Here is a 14,534-nt window from a genome sequence, read left to right on the forward strand (position 1 = left end):
TGGAAGGCTCAACCCTTCCTGCATTGAGAGGCCTTCTGAAACCTCCTCTGACGGCCACCCTCAGTATTGCTCCGTGACCTGATTGGCTTGTTTTCCTACCTGTGTGTCTGTACTTGCACTGGGGAGGCTCCCGGGGAGCAAACGGAGCCTGGCTTTCGTTCCCTCGGAGCCCCCAGTGTTAGATCAGTGAGGGACCCTGACGCCCGACTCCTCTCGGAGCACTGCACCACCACCCCGCCCCCGCCAGCCCAGAGTCCGCTAGGGCGGGGGTCTTTATTGCACAGACCATTGAGAGGAGCCAGGCCCCAACCTGAGGGGCAGGCTGGGGACCCAGCTCCCCTTCTCTGGCGACCATTCCTCTCCTGGAGCAGACACAAGTGGATTCCGGTGAGACTGGGAGTCTGGAATCCACAGCTTCCTAGTTCCATGGCCCTGGGTGTATTTCTGAGCCTTTCTGTGCCTCAGTTTCTTTACCTGCAAAATGGAGATAACAGAACCCTGCAAATGGGGCCACTGTGGGTATGGATGAGTAAGTGCGCACCGGGCACGTGGGGTGGTCCTCGGCAGGCGGCACCTGTAAGAGCCGCCCGGCCTCTGCTTCCTCAGGACTCCTCCCGTCTTTTGTGGAGGGGCCTGATGCAGTGCCGCCTCCATGCTTCTTTCCTCTCTCAGCCAGCCTCCGGGCAAGGCCGCCTCTCCCTCATCACCCCCCTTCCTCCGTGTGCTCCCACCCCTGTGCTCTCACACCCCGGGGGGCAGGAGGCAGCTGCAGCCAGCCCTGGAGGGCAGGTGGCCCAGGTGGTCTTGTCGTCTGCCTGAGCCTCGCTTTCCCGGCTGGTCTGAGGAGGTGAGGGCCTGCTCGCCCGCTCGCTGGGAGTGTTGGGGGGATCGGGCAGAAAGCCCTGGGATGTCCTAGACTCAGGCCTAAATGATGCGCTGGGACTGCTGTTCCTCGCAGGGTGGGCGCCTCTCACCCTTCTCCTTCCGTCCACTGCCTGTCACCCCCGCCATCTGTGCTTGGGCCTCCAGGGCCCCAGCACCCCGCGGGCACCCAGGAAGGACTTGGGGGCTGAATCACATGGTGACTGAGAAGTAGTTTGGCTCAAACACTCCTGTGATGCTTCTGCATTTTGTTGGCATCATTAGGCTAGCACAAGGTTTCTTGAAATCAAAGCACATTGGTTCTCTACCGGCTGCTGGCACTTGCTTATTACCTCGGTGTGTCCTCAGCGACTCTGCCAGGGGAGGCTTCTTTGTCCCCACTGAGTGGTGAGGACACTGAGGTTGGGGAGTTCAAGCCCCCGGTGCATGTCTCCCTGCCTCACCGTGACCTTGCAGGTCCTTCCTGCTCCCTCCACCCCCACCCCCCACCCTGCGGTTTCCCCCATGCATGCCTGAGGCCTGAAGCTCAGGGAGCCCTGCCAGTACCTCGGGTTTAGGGCTCCTGACCTCGAGAGCTGTGAGACAGCATGTTTGTGTGGTTGAAAGCTCAACGGGGCAGTCATTTTACAGGAGCAGGAGAAAACTGGTAGTGCCCACGGAGACAGAAGTGCCCAGGGCCACAGAAGTCCCTGAGCTGGCTACCAGCCCCCCAACCCTCCTGTTTGCCTCTGGCCCATCCCGTGGGAGTCCCTGCCTCCAGGCCACCGCCCCGGAAGGGCCTGGCCACCTGTCCTGGGAGACTTCACATTGGTCCTTTTCTACTGATTTTTGAAATGACTTTCAGATCTGGGGACCTTAAATAACTTATTTTTTTGGTTAAATTTTTAGTTCCCTGAGAATTTTTAGTTCCCAACCAGGAGCTGCCTCACCCTTTACCCAGATTTATTGGACTTGGCCCCTAAAGTGGCACTTACCCCGCTTTCGCTGGTAGGCGTTTTTACTGGAAGCGATGGAAAATAGATAATATTTCTAAGTTTATGACATTTCCTGTACGGTCTGCATTCTCAAAAAGCCATGGAAACCAATCCAAAGTGAAAAACCCAGTAAATCAATGGTTGAATTTTCACACAGTGTCCAACCTTTGGCTGCGCTGAGAGGGAAGCAGCATCATTTCAGGCTGTAACTGTGGTTCCAGCAGAGAAAGGGGGAGGAGAGGGTGGAGGGAGGAGCTGGGTACAGGGAAAGTGGGGGTGGGGCGCAAGGACTGTGCGGGTATGTTCTTCCATGCTGTTGCTGCCTGTGTGTATTGCAGGAAAAAAGACTGTTTTCCATATTGTTTCTAGAAGCCACATAAGGCAAGTTTAGGCCCTGGGAGCAGCAACCTTGCCTGGAGTTATAACTCAGCCACAGGCAGGATTGAGCCTGCTAGCTCCGTCCAGGAGTGAGGGACAGGAAAAGGAAGCTGCCAGCTTCCTCACAGTTCCAACAGAAATTGGCCTAAATACTAGAAGGGGTTGATGAACTGTTCCCTGATTGAAAAGGGACTTAACTGTGTTCCCTGCTTGCTTGGGAAAGTGGACAACACCCAGTGGTGTTCACGACTGAATACCACCGTGGGGCTCTTCTCTGTCCTTTCGTTGACTGACTTTACTCATTGGCCGTGTCAGGTGGTATTTGCTGAAGCTGATGGTGGCCGCCTGCAAGGATGTGGGTAAGAACCTTTTTTTTGTGAGGTAGAGCGAGAGAGAGAGAGACGAATCGAATTGGTAAGAAACTCCAGTGTGGTCGATCCTCGATGGATGCCCCCGGGGCACCCCAAAATTAGTTCTTTGACTGTGGCTTGATGTACTAATATTCCCCCGGTTAATCTCCTTCCTTGTCACTTTGCTTTGGAGCCGTTTGATGTATACAATTTTTGAATGTTTATGCGGTTAACATAATTAGTCTCTTAAGGTTTATGTCATACATAGAAAGGCCTTGCTCATTCTAATGACAAATGGTTGCCCCAATATTTTCTTCTAGTACTTTTATGGTTTCAGTTTTTATGTTGAAATCTTTGAATCATGTGAAAAGTATTTTGGTACAGGGTATATGTAATAGAGCAAACTCTTTTTATCCATAAGTGGTGACCAGGATAGTCAAATGGTCCCAACATTGTTTATTACACGGTCCGCATTTTTTCCCCAGCTGTCTTGGTCTAAATGTACCCCCCAGATTTGTAAGTTAAATCCTGATGCTCGATATGATGGTTCTTGTGGGTTCTCAGGGAAGTGATTAGATCATAAGGGCAAAGTTCTTGTAATTAGAATCAGTGCCCATATAAAAGAGGCCCCGCAGAGCTCCCTCACCCCTTATGCCACGTGAGAACATGGTGAGAAATCTTTGACCCAGAAGAGGACCTTCAGACAATCATGTTGGCACTTGATATCCGACAGCCAGCCTCCAGGCTGGGAGAGGTAAATTCCTGATTTATTCAGATGCTCAGCATATAGTGTTGGGTCTTAGCAGTCTGGATGGACGGAGACACAACTGAAGTGTCCCCATCATGATAGTCTACAGTCCTGTCACCCAGGGGGTTCACTCCTGGAATCTGTTGATATCCCGTTGCTCCGAGTCTCCGTGGCAGTGCCACGCTGCCCTAGTGTCGTCACGCCCTGTCTCGTAGACCCAGTTCACATCCTTGTGAATCATGTCTGGCTGGCCATTCTTGCCATATTCTTTCCTCACATGCACTTTTCAAGGAGGAACGGATTAGCCATGGAAAGAATCCCAGTTGCTGTGTTAGAGGGGATTGAGCAGGTAATTGAGGGAGAACCGGCCTCTCTAAGAGTGAAAGGACGTGGGGTGCCAGTTTTCTGTTGTTACATTTTCCAGCACGTTTGATTTATCAAAATTGTCTTTTAAAGCATCTTTCAATTTGTTTTGCTCATTAATTTGCTTGTTTTTATTTTAAATATCTGTGCATTTCCACTTTTCTCTTTGTTGGGTAACCAAATTTTTTAAATAACAAGCATTCATTGAAATTATTACCAGTGTTGCTATTTTTCTTTTTTTGAAGTTACTCATTTCTATTGAAAAGGGGTTCTTTCTCCTTTTTTGGTTTATATCATTGTTCTTTAAATCTTGAGTTGAATGCTTCAGGCATTCTTTTTCTCTTAGTGATATAAGTTTGTAAGATTGTGAGATTTTCTCTGAGATTTCTTCTGCTTTAGCCCTATCCTGCTGGTTCTCTCTCTAAATCTTTCTCTCCAGCGCTCTCTCTCTCTGGATCTCTCTCTGGATCTCTCTCTGGATCTCTCTTGTTCCCTCTCACCCCCACACCCCCAATTTCGGATGGTTGAACACCTACGAGGAGACCAGAAGCTTCTGGGCAGAGGAGTAGGAAGGGGAACTGCTCCTTTTCAGGGCTGACATGGGGCCACAACTGGACTTGGGACTGGGCTTGGTGACATGGAGTTGGCTCTGACTGGGCTTCGGGGAGACCCCTCACACTTTGTAGCTCACAGACATTCTATGTGCTATGTAGAAGGTTCTAATTGATTTCCAAACACTATACATCTGTAGTTTCAACTTTGCTTTTCTCTTTGATCAAGTATTCCTTAGGAGATGGAATTAAATTTCCTGGGCAAGAGGTTTTTGAATCAATGTTTTTTTTTAACATTTCTCTTTGTATCAGGGGACATGGTCTCTGTTTTCTAATTTCTTGACATTTTGAAAGTTTCTTTTGAGGCTTAAAGTAGGGACAGTTTTTTTTTAATATTCCATGAATGTTTAGAAAGAAAGACTGGTTTTTTTTTTCCGGACCACGGAACTGGCTAGCTTATCACGGATGGTGTTTCATCCCTTCAGACCCCTCCAGGAAGGTACAAGGAGGTTCTCTCTCCTCCTGCTTCTCCTGTAACTCCCTGTGAATGCGGAGGCTGGTTTAATGCACAGATATTTATACCCATTTAATGCCTCAAGTGAGCGGTACCTTTTGGGATCATGCGGTGCATTCCTGGTCTTGTTTTCCCTGGATCTGACCATCAGATTTTACGATCACCCTCTTGGGCTTCTCTGCACCCGTTGGCTGCTCTCTGTGGGTCCACACCTGCATCAGCTCTTCTGCGTCACTGAGTGCAGGTCCTGTGTTGTACCCAGAGCTGCATTTCCTTGGGGAACCACAACATTCTGTGATTGCGTCTGGCTCCTACATTTTATATAATGCCCCGATGCAACGCTTCTTCACACGTTCTCCATGAAGACCGTATTATGAATGGTGATTAAATTGATGCCATCACTGTGTTTTGCTTGAAGTTTCTAAATAAATGCAATAAACTCTAAGTCAGAGCACAGGGTCCAAATGAGCACAGAGAAAGAGGGTGGGGAATGGGCGTGGGGCCCTGTGCTGGAAACTTCCATGGCCTGCTGCTCTCCGTGACCAGTGTGTCTTCTATGAGCTTTAGGAACTTGGTGGTGTGAACATTCACGTGCTGGGAGCCATCGCGTCTGAACCAGGGAGCTCCGCCTCCTGCTGGCATTCTGCCTCTCCTCTTATTCTCCATATTGGGAAGCTCATTCCTAATCCTGTGTCAAGGCACAGTTTAGGCCAGAAGATGAATGTTTCTTTCCCCTTCCTAATCCTCTCTCCAGAAGCTTCTGTTCTTCTGGAATTTCTGGTAGGCGTCCAACCACCTCAGCAGAACTTTCCAAGCCATGCTCGGTGATTGTGACTTGGGAGGCTCCTCTGCATTGCCTGTTTCCTTCCCACTGGTCCTGACCATGGTGTCCATCGAGAGCCCGTTCTTGCTGTCTGGTGTCACCGGGAGTGGCAGCTGTCACCTTTCATTTCAAATAATCATGGTGCAGTTACCTACTGTGAGCTGAGCTCCTGCAGCACTGCCAGCATGTGTGTGCCAAGTGTTTCTCCCTGTGCCCTGCAGTCAGGACTGTGGCCCCCACAGGCGCCAGTGCCAGCGCCTCCTGGGGACGTGGCAGTGGCCCCCAGCCCAGGTTGGCTGCAGGTTTCCAGGGGGCCATCGGCGCCAGGAATTGCCAGGCTCTCTGCTCTGGCTCCGGCGGGGCTTGAGAAAGCACAACTCTCGCTCGAGGATGGTGCTCACGTGGTACCTTTGAGGCCTCGTGTGTGGTGTCCTCCTTTGTGTCCTTTGAGGACGGGGGAAGCCATATTTTTTCTAATCAATTTAAAAAGTTGAAATCTTTGCGAAGCTTCATAGAAGTCCTTCTTTACCTTCTTTTCAAATAACCTTCCGACCTTGAGTTTTTCTTTAAAGTCTGTGTCAAAGAATAACATCAGCTGGGCCAGAGGCAACCCGTTCGGCACACAGAGCGGCAGTGGGAAGGGAAAGGCAAGACGCTTCCCAACTTTGCTCACATAAAATTCCACTGACTTCCTCTCCAGGGCACAGAGTTATATGGGAACTCTTAAAAGAAAAAGGAAAAGAAACTCTGCTTTTTAATCCTGCTTTGAATTTACAACTGAGGAAGAAATTGGCCTCACGTCTTGCATGCATTGGGAGAAAACGACCTTGAACTGGGCAGAAAAATTGAGAAAGCACCAGAGGAGTGAAGCCGAAGTGACAGAGAGGAATACGGGGCTTATTTTATAATTACGTGTGTAAACAGCAGACAGCACTGCTTGCTATGAAAAATAGTAGCGCCTGACCCTTGTGTCCCCATTCCTGGTCTGTCAAGTCACTTCTATAAACCCGTTAGCAGCCTCTATATAATTCTCTTAATCCCTGTATTTCTCAGCAAGATGCTTTCAGTACACTTTTTTGATTCTTGTACATTAATTATTATTGATTGAATTTTTACTGTGAATGGTGAAAATTTAAGTTTCTTCTAATCCGTTTCAAGCACACGCGCACGCACACACACACACACACACACACACACACACACGCTCTCTGTCTGCCTGTCTCTTGCTCTGTGTCTTTCTCTTCCTGTCCTCTCCAAAGAGTTGCATCACCAACTCTAGTTACATCACTATCTAATCTGCGTCAGGACGACTGGCCGTCGCTGGGTCACGTGGTGTACTATAATTATGTCCCCTTTCCTGTATGACTTTTTGTTTGTATGGGAGCTAATAATGGCTTTCTTTTAATGGTTTCCTTGGTTTTCTAGATATTTCTTACTAATTCATTCCAAAGCTTTCTGAGGGACCTGGAAATCTCCAAATACATCCACGATATCAGCAGTTGACGCTTTCAAGTTCTTCCTGGAGCATCGTCACCCTGGAGTATCATCACCCCGGAGCTGTGGGGCCTCTGCTGGCATCTGAACTTCTGCGGTTCCGGAGCTCCTGTCCTATTGCCATTCCCGCGGGGATTCTTTTCACCTCTCTCCTCAGGGATCTTTTGTGTTTCTTACATCCCATGTCTCTGTTTTCCCTTTGGTTTATCTGGAAATGGAACTTGGGAGGTAAAATTTTGACTTTTTTGTGACCTCACTCTATTAGTTTTTATTAGTTTCATTGAAATATAATTCCCCTGCTGGACAGGTCGCCCATTTAACATTCTCACAACAATCAATTTTAGAAGATTCAGAATGTTTTTATCATCCCCAAGAGAAACCCATCCTCGCCATCCCTCAAAGATAAGGAACCTTCCCCTCACCTCTCTGCCTTCAGCCTTCCGGTACAGAGACCTGAGGTTGTCCACACCTATACATTTTCTAATTAGTTCTCCTCCATAAGGTTTTGGGACTTTTTCTCTATCCCTTGTGCTAAAAGCTCCCCCGTGTAGTGCCTTGTTGTAACCGGAACTTGCTGTGACCTTAAAATAATGGAAACTGATTTTTCGGTTCCCGGAGATTCTACTCTTTGATGATAATTGTTGTTATGCTCACCTCTATTTTCTCCCTTCAATTTTTTAAAATTATTATTATTTGTATGTTGAATCTCCTGTATTAAGCTTTCCTTTTTGCGTCCAAATGAAATGCTAACTTGTCCTCCTTTGAAAAGCTAGATCATTGCCAAGATTGAAATTATTGTGTGACTTTTCCTGTCCCCACCTGTGTGCCTCCTCCTGGACGTGGAACCATTCTCCTTATTAGGGGTTTGTTAATACCTTGCCTTTAAAAAGTAATCTCTCTCTCTCTCTCTCTCTCTCTCTCTCACACACACAATCTCCTTTTATTGACTATATAAAGTCATTTTTGCTGTACTTAGCTTTTGCAATTTGTCTTTCTCCACTCAACATGGTGCTTCAGAGGGTCATCATTCTTGTCCATGTCTACTGGAGCATGGGAAGAGCATGACAGGATTGGGTACAAAAGGATAATGACAAATTCTTTTCCAGGGAGACTCTGTCAGTATTCTCTCTCTCTCGCTCTCTCTCTCTCCAGTGATGTTTTAGAATTCTTGTTGTTCAACATATTCACCAACGTTTGGAAAATGTTGTCTTTGGTTGTGTCTTCATCTGTAAAATGGAGAGTATATAATGCCTACCACATAGCATTGCAGTGATAATTAAATCAATTTATGTATATATGTATGCATAGATTCCTACTTCTCTCTATATATCTTATAATCGTACTTAGCATAGAATAAACAGTATATAAATATTAGTGTTAGCAGCTGTGATACAGCAAATGTGTCATTGATATATTATAGGAAAATAATCCTGTTAGTGATCTATGTATACTCCAGTGATAGCAAAAGACACTACAGGAAGGAATATAAAATCTTAAGTGGAATTAAACTGTGAAAGAAATACACATCAACAGTCTATCAGATTGGAAGATTAGGACAGGTTTATCTAATAAGGTTTGAGGTCTGAAGGAGCCAGAGGCAGACAGGAGATGGGACATGAGGAGGAGTCTAACAGCCATAACTGCATGTGCAAAGGCCCTGAGGCAAGACAGTTTAATCAGTCTCAGGAATGGACAGAAAATGAACATGATGAGTGTTTGGTCTTAATTCTAAAATAAGAGTGGTATTTTAAGCAGGGGTGACATAATATTATTTCATTAGAAAACTAAGCCTCTGACTGTGCAGAAGGTTTGAGGAGGTAGTTTAGATGCAAGGAGACCAATGGGAAGCAACTGCAATGGTCCTGGCCAGAGAGGATGGGCAGGGCCGTGGCATGAGGATGGAGAGAGCGGGGCAGTTCTAGAAAGGTGGGGAGGTAACGTGATGGCCATGGATTCAGTCTAGGGGAGGAAGGGGCCTGGCGGACCAAGGACTCTTCCCTTCTGGGGGTGGCAGTAGCGTTTCTGAGGCTGGGACTCTGAGGCCCGGTTGCAGTGTGAGCAGGTGAGGGGGTTGGTCGGATGGGGGCAGGTTAGATCGGAGATATCGCCGTGCCGTGGAGGGACAGGCCAGATCACAGAAGGGTGTGATGGGGGCTTCGGCCACGTGAGTGACCAGTCACCCTTCAGGCAGTAGTACTGGGTTTGTCCATATTTTTTGGTAAGTGTGAGAAATTGTTCCCTTCCTTTTCTCTCTCCTTTTCTTTGGAGAACTTATGTGAATTTTTCTCACTGCCTGTGACTGAGGGGCTCTTGTGTTCATTGCCTCCATCTCTGCGGGTTGCACACAGGTCACCATGGGACATTATCAGCAGAAAAACAGAAGCCAAAGGAACCGCCTTAAGGAGTTGGAAGTTAATTGCCTGTGGCAAACAGGTTGCTATTTTGGGTGAGGAAAATTATCTAGTGCAAAGGACCCGAGTTACTGCTGAGGCCCTTTCTCAAGGCCTGCTGGTGCTCCTCCACCTCCGGTGGTGGGCTCAGGCCTGGGGGGGGGTGGGGCGGGGAATGTGCCCTGGGACAGATCCGGCTTCCGCAGGTAGTCGGACAAAGCTGCTGGGGAGAAGGGAGAAGAGGAGACGGTCAAGGTGAGGCTTGTTTTCAAGCGTGTGCGATTTTTGGGACAAGTCAACCATCGTGAATGAGGCCGGCTGCTCTTTTAAAGAAACGTTCCTGGCCAGTATCGCTTCAGGCAGGACACTCGGCCCCTTCCTGGCGTGAGCCTGAATCCAAAGATTCACCCTGGGAAGAGAAGGGTTCCAAGTGCTGCAGCTGACAGAATGTTCTCAAGGATTATAAACTGGTGCTTACTTCTAGTATTTTAAACATTAAAAAGAAAGATGCTCAGGTGGGTTTCTCTGTCTAGTTTCACAATAATTCCAAAAATCCGAGGCAGAGGGGAAAATGTGTTTTCCACATGAAGGTGGGTTTTTTTTGCCAAGTCGGTGGGGTGGACCTCCACTCCGGGAAGTTGAATAATGGCTGTTTTCCCCTCTGTAATTCTGTGCAATAGGACGTGATGACAGGGGCTGGCCCTGGGCCCGGCTCCCTCTGGGTTGTTGCTGGAGGTGGCGGGGACTGTCTCCACGGCTGCGACAGCCAAGGAGAAACCCGCCGTCTCTTAGAAACTCAAGCTGTTATTTTTGCGGTGGAATCTAATTTGTTTTGTTCCCAAATCAGTATTCCAAGTGAAATTTCTAGACCAATTTGCAACTTTTTACTGAGATTATTTTGCCATGTGGGACTCCATTAAGTTATTACCTTGTATGAAATGAATGCTCAGCATAAACAAATACCCAATTATGTCTGCAGCCTCTTGTGCATGACCAATATTTAGAGCTTACAAAGGGCCACACGTTGTCCTAAGAGTTTAAAGGGTCTTAAATCACTGAACACTCATAATCCTTTTAGGTTGGGATTTTGATGATTCCCATTTTCTGGATGAATGGATGGTGCGCAGGTGGGTCAGTTACCTGGCTGACAGGAGGGGGCTGAGAAGTGGGGCTGGGGTTTGATCCAGGACTGTCTCACTCAGGCACCAATTCTCCGGCAGGCACCCCTCCATGGCAGAGGTACACCTTTGCAAGTCTGTGGTCCCAACGACATTTTATTTTCTCTCAGGAGTGACTGGGTGACCTCCTACAAGGTCATGGTGAGCAATGACAGCCACACATGGGTCACGGTTAAGAATGGATCTGGAGATATGGTGAGTCTCTTCTTCCCCTTGACCTTGCCCTGGGCCTAGAGAGGCGATATGTGCTGGGTCCCCGTGAGCATCGATGTTTCCTGATTCTGTGTCAACTCCAAACCAGCAACCATGGGATCTGATGTATAAATGGCCTCTATCGGTCATGGGAGCTCAGCCCCAAGCAGCCTGCAGAGCTGCTTGGATACAGTCTCTGACAATTTACAGGTCAGCACAGGAGAAAAGTAGCACATGGGTTATGCCTGTGCTGCTCCCAACTGTTTGATTATAATAGTTTTCTGACTTTCTCTAATGACACTGATTTTTCTAGCACAGGTCATTCTTAATCACTCCACTTTCTTCTTGAGGTTCCCAAATGCATATTCCTGATAGGTCTCCAGCGTCTCACACAATCAAACTGGAGCCTCTGCTTTCAACCTTCTTTTCCATTCTCAGCCCCGTATGCACTCCCATGTTCCGGTAAAAGCAAGCCAGTTGCTCTTCTCTCTCCGAGTTCCAGGTCTGAGCTTCTCCAGCTATTGCTCTTCCTTTTCTCGAGCTAGAGCCCTAACTAGCTTTCCTTCAAGGCCAATTCAAATGGCACCTCGTTCCTGAAGCTTTGCCTGGTCCTTTCCATAGGAAAACCCAGAGCTCTGTGACTGTCTCTTTGCCCCAGCACGAATAGGTTTCTTCTCTGATATCTAAGTATGATATATCCCACGGTCATCCCCTTGCTATGTGGGGGCTTCCCGAGGGCAGGATCCAGACCTGGTTTGTTTCTCTTCCTCAGTGCCCAGTGCACAGTAGGTGTTCTTCAATAAGATCCTGGCAATGAGTGAATTACTCTTCTCTCCCTGAGTAATCAAGCTCTAAGAGATTCTTTTCCTCGGTATGTAAATAGATATTTGAAGGCAACAGTGAAAAGGAGATTCCCGTTCTAAACGAGCTGCCGGTGCCCATGGTGGCCCGCTACATTCGCATCAACCCGCAAACATGGTTTGACAACATATGCATGAGGATGGAGATCCTTGGCTGTCCGCTGCCAGGTGAGTTTGCCCTTCATGCTTCCGGGTGGAGAACAGGTGCCTAGTTCAGGTAAATAAAATAAACTTAGCTGTCTTGTTCTCATGTTAAAAAATACCACATCTATTGTAGAATATTTAGAAAACATAAATCAGCTAAAAAAGAAGAAGTTCTCCCCAAATCTCACTCAGTCCTGGGAATATTTGGGGTCTCAGTCACATGCCCAGTGTGGTTTCACCCACTGGGATTTTAAGATGATGCATGCTTTGAAGCTTAGAAATGCGCGCAACAGTACTACTCAGAGTGAGCAGACACACTACACAGCATTGTTTGGTGGCATATTCAGTTGTGCTTGAGTGCTCCACGGCACTGGGTAGAGGTGGTGGGGGACGTTCATTTCAAGCTTGACCATTGATATAGTTTCTTTCTGTTTAAGTAGCTTCACCTGGATGCCTTATCTTGGGGTAAGTGCTTGTTCCTTTAGTTGTGTTCCCCTGGCCCTGTTTCCACACAATCATGTCTTGTGAATGTGACCTCAGCAAGGCCGGGCGTAAGGGGCTGGACCTCACACATCTGGCTCTTGCTGGTGTTTGCTCTGGACAAGCTGATCTGGTCTGGCTTGGGGTGGGTGTTATCTGGCCTTTCAGAGGTCAGGACTCTGTGCCCACATGGAACCTGTAGGCATCAGACTTGCCATCCTGACCAGACATCTCCAGGGAAGGAAGCTGGCTCCCAGAACATTCCTCAGGCCCTTCATTCGGGCTGGGGAACGTCTCCATTGTGTGCGCCACAGGGGACCTGATTTCTTCTCACCTGTGCCTTCTCCACTAAGTCCTGCTCTTCCTGCCTGGGGTGAGATTCCCACTGCCTGGGGACAGGCTTCTGCCAGCCCTGATGTTCTCACGGCAGGCATCCCTCATGCCACTTCATCGCCACTCCAGCCCAGTGCAAACCTACATCTCCTCCATTTTCAAACCACATTTAATGTCGTTTACTGTTTACGAGATTGCTCTGCAATCCTGTAATGTCCATTGTCATACTTTTTTTTTTTTAAAAGATTTATTTATTTATGCATACAAGAGCTGGGGTACAGGCCAGAAGTGCAGGGGGTGAGAGACTCACCAGAGACAGAGCGGGGAACAGAATAGGCAGATTGACCGAAGTACACTGCTGAGGGGAGCAGCGGGCAAGTCAGGAGAGGTCTGCTGCGCCATGTGGGCTGCTCCCTGGCTGGCCGGGACTCGAACTCCTGCTACAGAAGCTGCAGACAGCTTCATGGGTTGCATCCTAAGCCTCGTGCTACCAGGGAGGCCCTCCATTGTCATACTTCGCCAACTATGAAATTTTTGCAAGCAAACTCTGTGGGTGAGAAAGATGGGGCTGTGCTCCTACCTTCTTACCTCACACCAGGCAGACTCTGTTGTACATCTGTCCTCCTAGACTGAAAAACATTGTTCGCGTCTCAAGTAGACAGCATCCCAGGACTCAGTCTGTGTCTGCACTCTGCCTCTCGTGGACGGAAGTCCAGTTGTTGTCCAAGTTCTGATTCTATAGGAACCTCACAGGTGGTGTCTGTCTGTGTCGGTGTGCATGACCGTGATTGCTGTTTACATGATGGGATTGTTAAACCGTAAGATTATCTCATAACTTAGATTATGAAAAGGGGGGTGACTGATGTGAAAGGGGTGTGTGTTTTCAAGACAGACCCAGAGAGAATGTCGGCGTCCAGCCTGATTTGGGGTTCGAGCTTCCTTTTGTGGCTGGTTCGTCCTGGAATCGCCACCCCAGGCCAGCCTGGCATGGTCCAGGGCTGCGGGGTCTCCCCTGCACAGCGCATCTGCAGGCACAGATGTGGGGGGTGCCTCAGGAGGCCCCTTTGTGCCATGTGGCCCTGCATAGCCTTGGCCACATGGCCGCATAGCCTTAAAGAGCCGGTCCACGGTTTCTCTCTGCGGGCAGGAATTTATCTGTTCTTGGTAAAGGGCAAAGTGCGGCCTGTGAGTTTCATGAAATAAATATTCCCTGGGAAGTTATTCTTGGTGTGTATGTGGAAGACAGGCCCAGAGGCAGTTTAAACCCAGAGTCAGAGTCACTGTCTGGAATCTGGGTGGGTTTCAAGTATGGACTCAGAATGCTTCTATTTTCCATCCCGAATATGTGGGCCCATTTTTCTTCTAGAAGTTCCTTAGCAGTCTGCCCAGGGGGGAGCTGACCTTCGTATATGCCACCTGGCGGGGTCACAACTGAGGCTAAGGGGAGCCGCCCAGTTCTTGTGGGGAGCAACCAACCCTCCCCTTGTGCTCCTGCCCACGCAATTCTTTTGTGCAAGTTAATGAGCCAAAGGCAGAGAAAACCCTGCTAATTCAGTTGCCCAAACTGAAGGTCACCGGGTGTCCAGATGTCCCCAGGGTCTGCTCTTCCCAGAACTCCTGCTTGTAAAAAGTTCACTGACTTTTGCTTCTGCTTCTCTTTGATTTTCCTTTTCATCCTCTACCACCTTTCTGTGGTCTCGCAGCTGGAGATGGAAGAAGGTGGGGATTTTTTATAAGATTTGGTGAATAGTAACATTTCCAGATATTTTTGATCCAGAAAATGATTGACCCCCATCCCATGGTTATCAATAGGTTTTTGAAAACTCAAAACTAAAAGAAGTTTAAACTTCTTTTAAAGTTTAAAGGAAGTGGGGAATGCT

At 48.2% G+C, this 14,534-nt stretch overlaps 1 protein-coding gene across 1 annotated transcript in view; it reads left to right on the forward strand.

Annotated features, from left to right (window-relative positions):
• Positions 1-14,534, forward strand: part of CPXM2 (carboxypeptidase X, M14 family member 2) — a gene marked incomplete at both ends in the record, with an annotated part of 76,744 nt that overhangs the window by 37,222 nt on the left and 24,988 nt on the right. The window contains 2 exons of the mRNA XM_084245622.1: positions 10,756-10,840; positions 11,721-11,865. Of these exons, the coding sequence (XP_084101748.1) occupies positions 10,756-10,840; positions 11,721-11,865 (230 nt within the window). The remainder of the gene's footprint in view (positions 1-10,755; positions 10,841-11,720; positions 11,866-14,534) is intronic.

Source organism: Talpa europaea (genome assembly GCF_964194135.1).
Source record: "Talpa europaea genome assembly, chromosome: 10".
NCBI lineage: Eukaryota > Metazoa > Chordata > Mammalia > Eulipotyphla > Talpidae > Talpa > Talpa europaea.